The sequence below is a fragment of the Canis aureus genome, chromosome 1 (assembly GCF_053574225.1).
Source record: "Canis aureus isolate CA01 chromosome 1, VMU_Caureus_v.1.0, whole genome shotgun sequence".
NCBI classification, from domain to species: domain Eukaryota; kingdom Metazoa; phylum Chordata; class Mammalia; order Carnivora; family Canidae; genus Canis; species Canis aureus.
In genome coordinates, this window is record NC_135611.1 from 17,537,897 (window position 1) to 17,551,119 (window position 13,223).

Consider the following 13,223-nt stretch of genomic DNA (forward strand, 5'->3'; position numbering starts at 1 on the left):
CTGGGTGGCTCAGTCAGTTAAGTATCTGCCTTCGGCTCAGGCCATTTTCTCAGAGTCCTGGGATCGAGCCCCACCTCAGGCTCCCTACTGAGGGGGGAGTCTGCTTCTCCCCCTCCTTCTCCCTCTGCCTTTCCCCCTGCTCATGCTTTCTATCTCAAATAAATAAATAAAAATCTTTAAAAAAATGGTCTGTATTTTTTTGATTCCTTTACAGCGAGAATAGATTCATATATTATTTAGTAAATATGATATATAAACAATAAAATATGTTTTAAAAATTTTAATCAATATATATATATTTTTTAAATTCTTCAGTGGTATTTCATTATGTAGAGTTAGGAGCTGGCACACTGTGGTCCTGTTTTTGTAAGTAAACTTTTATAGGAATACAGCATCTTGCATGTTTCCACGTTGTTAACACTGCTTTCTAGAGATACAGGCAGGGTTCAGTAGCTGCAACAAAGGCTTCCCACAAAAGGGAAATATTTACTATCTGGTCATTCAGGGGGATACTGCAGACCTCTTCTCCAGAGCTGGGATTCTGAAGCCTGCATAGACACTGGAATCTCCTGCGGTATCTTTAAAAAATACTAAGACCCAGGCTTCACCCTCACAAAGAATGAGCTCCGAGTGTGGCTTGGGCATTAACTGGGCATTAATTTTTAAATTTTCCCAGGTGATACTCTGTGCAGCCAGGCTGGATGGCTCTGATCTTTAGGATTAATTCCAGACTCCTCAGGGTGGTTTAAAAGGCCCTTCATGACCTAACCTGCCTCTCCAGGCTCATCCTCCCACACCCACACCCATTTCCTCTGCTCCATTATACAGAACTCACCAGGCCTGCACTTGTCTGTTTTTCTGCCTGGAATGCCCTTCCTTCCTGTCTGCCTGGCAAATGCTGAATCATCCTTTGGGTCTTGGCAGAAAGGTGGTCTCCCCTGGGATGGAGTCTAGACCCTTGCTTGGTGTATCACACTAAAAGGCGTGTAATGGTTCACCTGTCTGTCTCCCATGCGAGGGAAGGGTTGTGTTTCCACTAATGGATATCTCAGAGGAGGAGTTCAAAAAAACATTTGCTGAGATGAATTAAACTTTCAAAAAATAAAATTTAAATGCCAAAAATCCAGCTCCGTGAATATATTTTGAAGTCCTCCATGTGTCAAGAAAATCAGCAATAATTTTTTAATATTGGATGTATTTATTAGAGATAAGCTAAATGATTCCCTGGTTTCATTCTCTATCACTGAGTATCTCAAACACTGTAGCTGGAAGTTTAAGGAACTGGAACTAATAAGAGTCCAAGGAGATTAAAACAAGAGAGATGCCGATACCAAGCCTGACTTTACCCTTACATAAAACTCTAAAGGATTAATAGAGAGGGGTACCTAATTATTCAGTTGAAAAGATCAAATTCCGCCTTTTTTTTTTCTTGTTGGGGTTCTGCTTTGTAAACTCATTGGATTTATGGCTTTCTGGCTGAGGTTATTTTGAATGCTATGCAAATTTCCAATTGCATTTGCTTCCTTTCTGATTATGAACTCAATCGGACAAGTTGCCCTTTCCCTGCCTCCTGCTTAATTGGTTTTTGTCAGGAAGCTGAGATGCTGGGCCATAGGCACCATCCAAATAAAAATACAAAGTGATTGTCTTGGGAGGGAGGCAAAGGATAAACTAATGATTAATCCCACCTGCTACTTCAAATCACATGGCAGTTGTTTCAAATTTTCATCTCCAAAAGATGAAAAACAACTCGTTTCCATTCTTGGAAATGCTAATTGGCAGACAGATTTGCTTTCTCACATGGTGGTGATGATATGCAGATATTAAAATATAGAGCTGATTAATTTCTGAGTTTGAAAGGAGGAAAGAAAGACCCTGGTCCAGTGGTCTTATATTTTAAAATATGAATGCACTTATACCATGAAGCTGAAGGCAGCAGAAGCTTCTAGAATGCCAAACCACAAATAAATTCTGAAATTATCATCTACAGCATTAACAGCAAATATTTATTATGCACCCACCAGATCACTGTGTTACACTGGAGAATTTTAAAAACTAGAATTGAATACTCCTTGCACTATAGAGGATGATACAAGGCATACACATAAAATACTAGCCCTCTGTTGCCAGAGACCTCCTTGGTAGTAAGAAAGAGATCTGAAGGTGTTAATCAATTTGATATCCAAAGTTCCTAAAGCAGCTTTTTACAAACACCTTCTGGTAGTCCCCCTTGTGTCTGGTCAACTATTAATCTTGGACTCGGAGAATAAAAATAGCAGGTATATTCGTTTTCTGTGACTATTACAAATTCCTACAAAATTGGTGGCTTAAAACCACAGGTATTTGTTCTCTCACAATTTTGGAGGCCAGAAGTCCAAAATCAGTATCACTGGGCAGAAATCGAGATGTCAGCAGAGTTGCACTCCTTCTGGAGGATCCCCGAGAAAACCCATTTTTTGCCCTTTCCAGCCTTTTTTTTTTTTTTTTTTTTAAGATTTTATCCATTTATTCATGAAGAGACACACAGAGAGGGAGGAAGAGACACAGGCAGAGGGAGAAGCAGGCTCCATGCAGGGAGTCTGATGTGGGACTCAATTCCGGGATTCCAGGATAACGCCCTGAGGTGAAGGCAGATGCTCAACTGCTGAGCCACCCAGGCGTCCCTGTCCCTTCCAGCTTCTAACGACTGCTGGCACCCCTTGGCTTGTGGCCACATCACTCTAATGTCTGCCTCTGTGGCTGTATCACCTACTCCTCTGTGTGTCAAATCTCCCTGTGCCTCCCACTTCTAAGGGTACATGTGATTGCATTTAGGGCTCATCTGGATAATCCAGGATAATCTCTCCTCAAGATCTCAAGATCTTTAACTTAATCTCACGGGCAAAATCTTGTTTCCATATGAGGTAACATTCACAGGTCTCAGGAATGAGAATGTTGAAATCACTTGCGTGGCTGTGTTTCAATCTACCACAGCATGGATGTGTCTGAAATTCAGCTAATCCAGAGATGTCAGTGGATGCCACTGTGTCACCCTTTCTCTATTAAAAGATTTTATTTGTTTAAGCATTTTTTCTATTCCTAGTTCCAGCATGAGTGGAGGGGCTGGCCTTGAGTAAAACAGCCTCCAGACTGACAGTCAGATGGGAAAAGAGGCAACGTCTGAGAATCCAAACCAAGTTGATGGTCAGTCCTCCAATGATAACACGAGAACAAAGGCTCAGCTGGGATCAGTGACCAGCTAGCCCAGTGAGCACCTACCTACAGCTTGCCTCCTGAAACAGGGTATAAACCATGGGCCTTCCCTTCCAGGAAAGAAGATGAGACACACAGGGAGGAGAGAGGAAATAATCATTCCAAGAGATGAAAGATAAAGGAAGGAAGGAAGGAAGGAAGGAAAGAAAGAAAGAGAGAGATGAAGCCTAAGCGAGTAAGTTATCAAAGAAGGAAGCTCAGTAACCCTCCCCCCACCCCCACCCCCCGGGTCAGGGAGGGCTGAGAAACTTGACACAGGGACCAGGGACTTAAAGGGTTAAAGATTTTTAAAGCACAAATAGCTTCTTGGGGAAGATTTCAAGGATGTTATGAGATTAGAGAAAACAGGAAATGAAAAGCCCTGCAGACTACTTGGGAACCAGAGGCCCCCCCGCCCCGATTCCATCCCTGAGGAATAAAGCGCAGGAACATGCAGACGTCGTGTGAACCCACGGGGCCTCGCTATGCTCAGCACAGTTCTAATTCCACATAAACAGCATCCCCTGAAAGGCCTCTACTGCAGATGGGGGTATAAATGGTCCGAGTGGATTTTATGAAATGGGCGTGGGTGAGCCCAGTACATCCCAAAGAAAATGAGTTCCAGGACCTACCTGAGACTGCATATTTTGTTTGTTTTGTTTTTCATCTCAGAAATAGAGGCAAATGTTTTTTACTCTGGAGGGTGTGTTTGGGAGCCCATAGTTTTCTGGGTTTTTCATGGTGCTCTCCTAATTTCCACAAACTGGGTGGCTTATAACGAGAGAAATGTATTGTGCCACAGTTCTGGAGATCAGAAGTCTGAAATCAAGAGGTCAGCAGGGTTGGTTCCTTTTGGAGACTCTGAGGGAGAATCTGTTTATGCCTCTCCCCTAAATTCTGGTGGTTGCTGGCAATCGTTGGCGTTCCTTAGCTTGTAGATGCATCACTCTGATCTCTGTCTCTATCCTTATATGGCAATTCTCCCTGTGGGTCTCTGTGTATAAATTTCCCTCTTACAAAAACACCAGCCATTGTCTTAGGGCACCCCGTGACCCAGCATGATCTCATCCTCACTTGAGCCCATCCGTGAAGATCCTATTTCCAAATAGGATCACCTTCACGGGTACCAGGGTTAGGGGATCAGCATATCTTTTTGGAGGACACAATTAAACCCACAGCACTTCCCAGTTGGGTATTCTAATCCAAACCAAAGATGTTTGTGTGACTTGGTTGGGGATGCTGAGGGCCTGGAGGCAAGAAGCAGCCATGTGCTCAGGGTAGGTGTGATAAGTTTATAAAGAGATACGATCCCAGGATAATGGATGTTGGAGAACCTGGTGGGCCATGGGAAAAGATCTGCAGAAACAGCCAATCAGGTGTCTCCTAGGACCAAAGAAACATAACACAACTTCAACATCTCCTTTTAGTAGTTTCTATCATGCATTCTGGTCATCTGCTCATTAAATTATGTACATATGGGGATCCCTGGGTGGCTCAGAAGTTTAGCACCTGCCTTCTGATCCTGGAGTCTGGGGATCAAGTCCCATGTCGGGCTCCCTGCATAAAGCCTGCTTCTCCCTCTGCCTCTCTCTCTCTCTCTCTCTCTCTCTCTCTCATGAATAAATAAATAAATAAATTTTTTAAAACTATGTACATATATACCAAGTGCCTATGGAGATATAGCTCAGGGGTAGAACATATAACTGCATTTATGCCAAATGCCTTTATATAAGGGCATAAACTACAGGCCTTTGCTTCCAGGAGCCCTTTCTCCAGAGAAAAGACAAGACAGAACAAAACCCATGAAATCACTATTTTAGAACATATACAAAGCCCAAAGGAGTAAGTCCCCAAATAGAACAACCCAATGGGATATATGGATGTATGGATATATCTCCATCCTTATCTATAAATTAATAAGGATTTATTCACTAAATGCTACAGTTAGGACATAGTCACTAAATTCTATAAATTTATCATTCCACATTATGGCCAATATTTAAAACACAGCAAGAAAAACAACATGTGGGAGCATAGAATGGAAGGTGGTCATAGAACAAAAGGATAGGCATGTGGTCACTGAGCTGTGTGGCCAAAATCATAAAAGTGAGCTTCCTGTGTAAATCTGTAGGAGTTTCCTACAGCTGCTATAACAAATTATCAGAACTCTGTGGCTTAGAACAACATAAATTTATTACCTTATAGTTCTGGAGTTTAGAAGTCTAACATGGGCTTTACAGGGTGTTATGGGCTGAACTGAATATTTCCTCCAATATTTATTTGGTACCCTAACCTTCAGTATCTCAGCCTGTGACTCTCCTTGGAGTTAGGGTCTTGAAAAAAGGTGAAGGCCACCTCGGTGACTCAGTCAGTTAAGGTTTGACTCTTGATTTTTGTTCAGGTCATGATCCCAGGTCATGGGATCGAGCCCCATGTCAGGGTCTGAGCTGAACGTGGAGCCTGCTTCAGATTCTCTCTTTGAGTCCCTCTGCACCTCCAATCTCTCTCTCTCTCTCTCAAAATCATAATGAAATTAAAAAGGTGATTAAGTGAAAACAAGTCTGTTAGGATGGGGCCTAATCCCCTCTGACTGGTGTCCATAGACAAGCATATTTGTACATACAGAGTGACACCAAGGACAAAGTGTCATCAGCCATCTGCAAGCAAGGACGGAAGTCTCAGAGGAAACCAGCCTTTCCAGCACCTTGGTCCTCAACTTCCAGCCTCCAGAACTGTGAGAATATTGATTTCTCTTGCTTAAGTCCCCCAACTATGACAGTAGCCCCAACAAGCTAATATGAAGGGGTTGGGTTTTGTGTCTACTTTTGGTAACTTGTCTGACTTATATTTTTACCAGTAACTACCAGAAAATGTCCCTATTTTCATCTAACCATCACAATTATCAAAATTCACAAGAGGCTGAAATTGAAATTCAGATTCTTAGGTCCAGCTCCTAAGGGCTCAGCTAGCAGCTGGATGGGGCTTTGGCAGTGGTGGTCCATGTCTCATAAGCTGCTCTCTACCCAAATTGAGAATATATATATATTCCGAATATATATATATTCCACATCATCATTCCACATTATGTTTTATATTTCTACATTATTATATATTTTATATATATATAAAAAACTTTATATATATATAAAATAGGAAGATTATCATTAGTTATACTGATATAAAAGATGTATAGCACACTATATTAATGTGCTCAGGCTGCCATGACAAAACACCACAGATGAGGTGGCTTAAAACAATGGAGATGGATTTTCTCCCAGTCCTGGAGTTGAAGTCCAAGATTTAGGTGTCAACAGGGTTGATTTCTTCTGTGTCCTCTCTCCTTGATTATAGATAGCCATCATCTCCCTGTGTCTTCACCTGGTCCTTCTCGTGAGTATCATGTCCTCATCTCTTCTTCCCATAAGGGCACCAGTCAGATGGGATTAGGACCCATTCTCATCACCTCATTTTACCTCATTTAGGATCTCCTGAAAGACCTACCTCCAAATAGAGTCACATTCTGAAATAAAGTACTAGGGTTAGAACCTCAACAAGTGAATTTTGGAGAACACAATTCAGCCCATAAACCACACAAATTAAAAATAATAATGAAATCAACAAAACTTATTATAAATTCCACATATAACCAACTGATTCTCACAGAAGGAGTCCCGGGACTGAGTCCAACATCGGGCTCCATACTTGGAACCTGCTTCTCCCTTGGCCTATGTCTCTGCCTCTCTCTCTGTGTCTCTCATGAATAAAAAAAAATAAAATCATTAAAAAGAAAAGAGAGAAATAGATGCATTTAAGGAGGAAGGCAGATAATGCCATAGTGGTCATGGAAAAAGGTAATTGAGAGGCAGAAAAATGATTATCCAGGAGGGAGGAGGCCAGAGGTCTTTGAGGGGGCCACGTTTGTATGTGATGTGAAACTGAATGTAGATTGCAGTGGATCATGGAGTTTAAAAGCAAAACAAGAAACAAAAAACCAAGAACTTTAGCAACAAAGGAGGCATAAAAACCAGATGGTGACCCGAGAGGGTGGCAAAATCAAGGCACACAAATAGTGTTTGATTGCTTTTGTTCCCTTTGAGATGATGGATGTGTGTTGGAAAGCAACTGGAAAGAGATGGTGCAAAGAAAGAAATGGAACTCCAGTTTGGAGTCCCAGCACCATACTCGTCCCTCTAGTCATGTCTATACTCCTTAATGCATTCTCCATTCCACCCCCCACCCTCTGCTCCCCCTGACCCCCCCTCACCCTCCACACCCTGACCTACCCCCTCACCCACCCCCACCCCACCCCCCACCGCAGCTGGCTGGTATCTGGCTCTAATGTCAGTCTCTCCCCGCCCCAACCAACCACGACTCCAGCTCCCTCCTGCAAGACCATTCCTGCCTGGGTTTCCCCTGAACTCTCACGAACCCTCTTTCCCCACTGTGTTCCTCAGACCCTCGCCCATTATCAGAGATCCTGCTGCTGTCATCTCAGTGCTTTGGCTTGGGGATGGAGCTTTAACACATGATTATGTGACATTTAATATGTTAAAAGGCATAAAGACGAAAATAAGAAACACCTATGTTCCTACTGCCCAAGTTAAGAAATGAAACATGACTCATCATTTGACATCTGAGGGGACCTCAGTCACACCCTTGGCCTGAGCAGCTCTCACTCCGAGGCCACGTCTAACTCAGTTTGGAGATCATCATCCTCATGCATCTCTTCCACTGTCTGTCTGACACATACATGTCTCCCTGAGCCACACAGCACCTTATTTTGCATGTTTGGCACCTTTACATCCCCTCATTCTTCTACAACTTTCTTTCTTGCTGTTCCTTCTGCATATTCCCCTTACATGTGGTTCTGCTGTATTCCTTTTTGCCATGTTTTTTCTCGTCTCTCTCATTGCTTATTTTAGGCAGAGATTGAAAGTGCAAGCTTGGGGGGCTCAGTCAGTTGAGGATCTGCCTTCGGCTCAGGTCATGATCCCAGGGTATTGGGATCAAGCCCCACATTGGGCTCCCTGCTCCACAGGGAGCCTGCTTCTCCCTCTCTCTCTCTGCCTCTCCCCTCTGCTCTCGTTCTCTCTCTCTCTCTCAAATGAATAAATAAAATCTTAAAAAAAAAAATAAAGCGGAAGCTTGGGAATCTGATGACCTGGGCTCAAATCCTATCTCTACCACTTATTTCCGGCAAGATACTTTACATCTCTGCAGCTACATTTTCTCGTTTATAAAACAGAGAAAACTCCCTGCTCGTGGTGGGGCAGGTAGGACTCTGTAGGACAACCCTCTCACAGGCTGGGAACTGTCCTCCATGTAAAAGTGCTCTCTAAATACTGAACACATCATTTTTCCATCCACATGACTGTCAGGAAAACCATATCGAGAAGGAAGGTCAGAACCATGCTCTGTGCTCAAAACTCTCAGACAACATGTCAAAGCAACAATGTCAAGTATTCTCTGGTACGGTAGACAGCAAATCAATTAAAACAACTACAGATGGTATTCCTCTAGTAAATTAAGTAATGGTCATCTATCACCATGTATACAAATCATCCGATTCTTTCTTGGACCATTCACCTTGGGAAACTTTTTTTTAGTGAAAGAATTTCCAGGCCCCTACAGATGGAATATTGTTGGAACGTGACCAGGAGTAACTTGTAAGGCAAAGAAAGTGTCAACACAGCTGGGTGACTAACAATGACAACATGTGCCACCACCTCATCACCGCCGGTCTCAGCCAATCCCTGTACCTTCCGGGATTTTCTTGGCGAGCGTGTTTGGCCCAGGTTTGTCAGAATGTTCCCTGTTGGTTTCAGTAAGTGTTGTAACAATTCTAAAATGGGATTTGAAGATGGCCCTTGAATTAGTTAGATTTATATATTTTCCAATGTTTTATTAAATATCAGGACATACAATCCAGTGTAGAATGGCAACTGCTTCCAATCGTGTGCTACTCTGAATTCCCCAATACTAGAGAAAAACTTTTATCTTTACGATGTGTATTTGCTACTGTTTTCCAATACAAAATAAATCAGTCGTGTTTAAATGCAAATGGAAATTGCCATGATAGTTTTGGAGAGAATGGAGTTTCTATGTTTCTCCTTGTTAGTGGTTTCCTTTAGCATCAACAATGAATCATTCTCCAGGAGGTGACCCCACTGAAAAAGAATCGGATTTCCTGCCCCTTTCTGGCAGGAAGGTATGTGTCCCTTTACTTGTGAGAAAAATTTTGAGAAACTAACAAAAAATAAATGACGGTGGCCTGAGTCTGCCCCTACCACATGCAAAGAGCTTTGGCTACAGTCAATCTTCTCCCAGCATGGGTCAGTCCAGCCTTCACCAACAAGCTCCTCAGAATTTATTGTCACATACATAATGGGCAAAACTGGTTCCCTAAGCAATGAGGTAATTCATGATCAAAAACAGACTAAATGTCTAGAAAAACAAAGTTCCTCATATGACAGTAAAATGCTACCAACTTCAATATTAGTAAACAGCACCTTACAGTTCATAAACAGTTCTCATCTTATTAAGAGGCTGGTCCTCATGAGATTCCTTCTGGCTAGAATTAAATACCACTTCCTCTATTGCCCTTATGCAATAAAAAAAAATTCCTCCTCCCTCCTTGGTTCCTGGAGCAATTCGTAAATGGAGGCTCATCTTGCCTTCCATCTATGGTTCTGTGTTTTTAATTATCAAGTTTTTCCAGAATCCTCCCAGCACAAACCTCAGATTGCCCTGTGTTCACCTACTCAACAGGACAGAAAAAAACCCTACTTACTTCTTAGAGCGTATTCTTTGGGCTCCACTGAATTCAAATCAGAAAGGAATTCATCAGTGTCTTGCCTGCATTTGAGAGAGATGTTTCCTGCAGGAAACACAAAAGGTAATTGAAACAGAAAAGAGAAAAGACAAAATAATAAAGTCGGGACCATCGTTGTCCCTTAACTGGTCAGGATAAAACTCCCCTCTTGGACAAAGAGTCTTATATGTATGAAACCCCAGTCTCTAATATGGTGGGGGGAAATGTGACATTGTCATATTGCTCACTCCTTAACATGCAGAGACAAGCTGTGTGTCCTCAGCCACCTGCAAAGCAGCTGAGATGAACAAACCATGGAAACCGATTTATACACAACTTGTTATTGTTCACTAAACTCAGCGCTGTGGATGTGGGGGCCGCTGACCACCTGGCTCCCTTTAGCGACGCAGATTAACACTGCCAGCTAACATGGATAGGCCAGATTTCCCCCAGCCAGATGCTCTTGTAAATGTCTCTGGGTTTAAAAAAAAAAAAATCTATGGCGGATGTTAAGTGGCAATATTTGTGTTTTTTTTTTTTTTTTACCCCAGGAATGATTATGAATCCGACCTCTAAGACACTGAGATTAAGTCACAAGCGAAGAAGGGCTTCTTCATGATCATCTGGATATCTCATGCATCTGTGAATGTGTCTGCCGGACTTGAGAGCGATGTAGGTGTGGGAGGAATAAACTCCCCCACGGAAAGAGACGGCCCTGCAGTAGGACAAATAAGCTCCTGCTTCCTCATGTGGGGGCTCAGACACACATCCTGGGGAGGAAATGATGCTGACAAAAGGCCATGGTAATGATGTTCATCTACTTTAGGAAAACATCAAATGTGTGAATCTGGATTTCTCATGCTGTCAATATTCTCTTTCCAGAAAGGCTTTCTTTAAATAGTAACCTCCCTAACTACATTTAAAATGTGATGCAAACCTTGTTTACACAGCCAGAACACATCCACCCGTGTGGGTGGCCGTGACTCAGTTGTACTTTCAGCTCGTTGGCTTCAGGGCAGCCTCTAGCATCCCAGACCGCTACCCTTTGTCTGAGTCTGTTGGGGCCATTCTAACAAAACACCCCAGACTGGGTGGCTTATAAACAGCAAAAATTCATCTCTCACAGTTCTCCAGGCTGGGAAGTCCAAGATCAAGGCTCTAACCCGATCACATCCTGGTGAAGAACTTCTTCCAGGGCCACGGCCATGTGCCCTCACAGGGTGAAGCAGGGGAAGGAGCTTTCTGGAGTCTCTTCTATAAAGACACAAATTGCATTCATGAAGCCTCCACCCTCTGACCCTAATCACTTCCACAAAACCCCACCCCCAAATACCACCATCTTTGGGGCTTAGGATTTCAACATATGGATGTGGGGGTAGACGCAAACATTCAGACCAGAGCACTCTCCCTCACACATGCTCCACTGTCTTTCACCTCTGTTCCTTTGCTCATGCTATGCCCTAGGTCCCTGGTACGCCTCTCCAAGCCCACCACCTCCTAGGCATTACCTTACCACTCCTAAGGTATTGGCTCTTCCAGGAGTCCTCCTGGGCTTCTCCGTAGGTGAGGAGAGGTGCCTGTTCTCTGTGCTGCCCCATTGCCTTTGTAGACTCCCTTCACTCCCTCACACTGGAGTATGTCTTCCTCTGTGTTCCCCTCTCCCATAGCCTGGAAGCTCCATGTAGGCAGAGACTGCGCTCTTTTCGTTCCCCTGTGCCTTTCTGAGAGGGGATTTATATCACAGCTAAGAGCAAAGTTAACATTTGTGTCCAGGGCAGTCTCTGCTCGTTTACTTCCCCTGGAAAATTAAGATCACAATAGTCTCAACCTCTTGGAGTTATTTTGCAATTTAAATAAAACATTTAAGATACTAAGAGAACATCTGGCCTATCATGAATACTTGAGATGTATTAGCTATTATGTTTATATTCTAAATGCCCCTTGCACACATGGCAGATGATAGTATATACACCAGACACCCAGATAATGTATACACAAGGGGACTTTACAGTGGCTGACCCATAGTAGACCCTTAATAGACAATAACTATTGTGACAACTTACTATTATTCTTTGTCATTGTTATTGGACTAAAGAAAAAAGGATTCAGGTACACAGGCCAAGTAGTTCCTTGAAAAAATAGATCATCAGATCTAATACTACAAAGGGACAGTCTTTTTTTTTTTTTTAAGATTTTATTTATTTATTTGAGAGAGAGAGAGAGCATGAGCAGAGGAGAGAGAGGAAGCAGCAGACTCCCTGGTAAGCAGGGAGTCCGATGAGGGGCTAGATCCCAGGACCCTGAGATCATGACCTGAGCCAAAGGCAGATACTCAAATGACTGAGCCCTTTAGGCACTCTGGGACTTAAAACAATAAAAAAGAACTTTCTAGTAGCCAAAACTACCCAAAGATGAACTGGGCTCTTTCAAATGGCACAGAACTCTCCAACCTTGGAAGTGCTCAAGTAATGGAGGAACACTGGATCGTGGTGTTAGAGAAGAGATCCAGCATCAAATGGTTCTTATACAAACAACCTTGAAAGTCTTCTCTGACCTTGAAACCCTTGGAGTCTTCCTTCAAAATTATTTCCCGCCATTAATGCATTAGTTTGTCACCACACACTCTACAGTTGTACTTAAATTGATGCAGAAATGGAAAGTTCAATGCAAAAAAAAAAAAAAAAATGAAAGATTAAGATCCAACCTGGAGCTATATAGAGAATGCAGCAATGTCCACTAAAAAGGAGATTTAATTTAGCACCAGAAACAAGGGTTAAGTGGTTGACTTCTTCAGTTTCCCCATCTGTGAAATTATAAAACCATCCTCCCTCACACAGTTGTTTCTTAAGATTAAATGAGAGCTCTTGAGTCCTAAACGAATAGGATTCAACTGAGAGTTTTTGAGCTCTCAGTTCCAAATGTATCTCCTGGGCTTAACTATCTTCCTATGTTAAAAAAAAGGGGGGGGGTCCCCACATTAGAGGTGTAGATAATTTGCATATTTAGGAATAACTAAACAGGGGTGCCTGGCTGGCTCAGTTCATGGAGCATGCGACTCTTGATCTCAGGGCTGTAGGTTCAAGCCCCACATTGGGTGTAGAGATTACTTAAAAAAAAAAAAGAATGAGCAAAAAAACCTCTGATTCCTGCATCAATTTCCAACTCCATTGTCAATGGGTCT

General features: G+C 42.7%; 1 protein-coding gene across 2 annotated transcripts in view; it reads right to left on the reverse strand.

Moving 5' to 3' along the window:
• The window catches only part of LOC144310510 (O-acyltransferase like protein-like), a 75,021-nt gene extending 64,797 nt beyond the window's left edge, over positions 1-10,224 (reverse strand). Inside the window, exon 1 of one of the 2 annotated variants that reach the window (XM_077891547.1) lies at positions 10,022-10,224. In XM_077891547.1, the coding sequence (XP_077747673.1) occupies positions 10,022-10,175 (154 nt within the window). In that variant the 5' untranslated portion in view covers positions 10,176-10,224. The remainder of the gene's footprint in view (positions 1-10,021) is intronic. The other variant, XM_077891537.1, reaches the window with a different exon arrangement.
• Positions 10,225-13,223: the final 2,999 nt, after the last annotated feature.